Source organism: Acanthisitta chloris, unplaced genomic scaffold (genome assembly GCF_000695815.1).
Source record: "Acanthisitta chloris isolate BGI_N310 unplaced genomic scaffold, ASM69581v1 scaffold31430, whole genome shotgun sequence".
Lineage (NCBI taxonomy): Eukaryota > Metazoa > Chordata > Aves > Passeriformes > Acanthisittidae > Acanthisitta > Acanthisitta chloris.
The window spans coordinates 19,754-21,379 of NW_008650462.1; the positions used below are offsets into that span (position 1 = coordinate 19,754).

The following is a 1,626-nucleotide window of genomic DNA, read 5'->3' on the forward strand; positions in this document are numbered from 1 at the left end:
ATCAAAAAGAATAAATCTAATGTGCAAGCATGCATAGATGCATCCTGACAAAGTCCACTTTCAGCATAATGTGACAAGTCAAATATACTTCACACTTGTATGATTTTGTCTTATTTTCTATAAAGTCATAGAAGCACAATACCTTCTATACACAATACTAACACCTTGCTTGTCCATGTGTTCATTTTTCCTCCCCACAAAAAGCAGTCTATTTCTGCTTTTTTTTTCCTGGATTCAAACCTTTATCACCCAAAATAGCCATACTAGCCCACCCAGCAGAAGAGCAATCAAAAGACTGCCCAGTGCTCTGATTTGTCCTAGTAGGTATCTGCAGTAAACCAACCACAAATGACCAACAGAAACAATATCTGAAGACGCTGGCAAAGGTCAGCTAGTTGTAAATTGTTTAAAATGATAGTCAATGACATGGAATTTTGAAAGCGACACTTCAATTAGAGCAGGGGTATTGCCTTCCACGCGCTCTTTAACACCAACTAGTATCACAAAGCACATATATAAGAATAAATTTTTCTCGGTAATCTTTGATTCCACACTTGCTAAGTATGTCTGTGCTACTCTATCCCAGATGACTTGTTTTTAGCATGTTAGCCCATTGGTATTTAAAATCCCCTTGAGCTGTGTAAGGAAAGAATGCTTAAGAGAACAACAGGTAATGAGAGTGATGAAAACAGACACTGTACCTAACTGGTGAGATCTTCCATCCCCTAGTGGGTGTTTCTGGTACCGAGGGACACTGAATGGAGGCAGGAGATGAAACTTTTTCTCCAGCAATGGTTCAAGTCTGCAGGCAGAGGGGTCAGCAGAGTGAAAGAAACTGTACACTTGGCTGCAGGCTGGTCGGACCTGGCATACTTGGATGAGAATCAGACAGAGAAAGAGAGTTCAGTATTCCCCCTTCACAATTTTCAAGGAGTCTACATAGAAACATGGTTAATACCGTCTCGTGCAAACTCCAGATTAGCATACATCTGGCCAGAAGAAACTTAACTGTTTCCTATTTCATAAGTAAAGAACACATGAGTTTACAGAGACATCACAACCTGAGACGCAGGCATGTAGCAGATGTGAAGACCAGCCAGAGAAACAGACAGAAGCGAGGAAGGAAAAGAAGTTTAAAAATCTCGTAAATATGTTATTGAGCACTCCAGCTGTGATGCTCAGCACTCTTAAAATATTTACCAGCAAAATGGTTTGATGGGCCTGTGACATTCATGGGACTAAAACCTAGGTGACAGCAGAAACAGGCAGGTGACAGAAAGCACCTGGGGGGAAAGAAGGGCTATTGGCTAGAACAAAAAAATGTGGAGTCCTGAAATGTTATCTCTTCTCACTATTGCAACTGATATTTATCTCTCACCTGATAAATGCATGTACCATTTCTTATGAATATGCTGTGCTATCCAAAGTGCATTCCATGCAAAGAGGCAGAGCACACACTGAATACTGAACATAAAGTAAGCTTTTACTTTAACTGAAAAACTGAAAAAATCCAGAACAAAGAAATCCTCCATGTGTCTGATCCCTAGGCTTCTCACTGGCTCACAAGCAACACACCTGGGGGCCAAATTCACCCATGGAGCCAGACATGAACAAGAGCGACTGCTG

General features: G+C 41.0%; 1 protein-coding gene across 1 annotated transcript in view; it reads right to left on the reverse strand.

The window, feature by feature from the left end:
• The window catches only part of PITPNM3 (PITPNM family member 3), a gene marked incomplete at its 5' end in the record, with an annotated part of 30,793 nt that overhangs the window by 13,903 nt on the left and 15,264 nt on the right, over positions 1–1,626 (reverse strand). Inside the window, one exon of the mRNA XM_009085192.1 lies at positions 702–872. Coding sequence (XP_009083440.1) covers positions 702–872 — 171 coding nt within the window. The remainder of the gene's footprint in view (positions 1–701; positions 873–1,626) is intronic.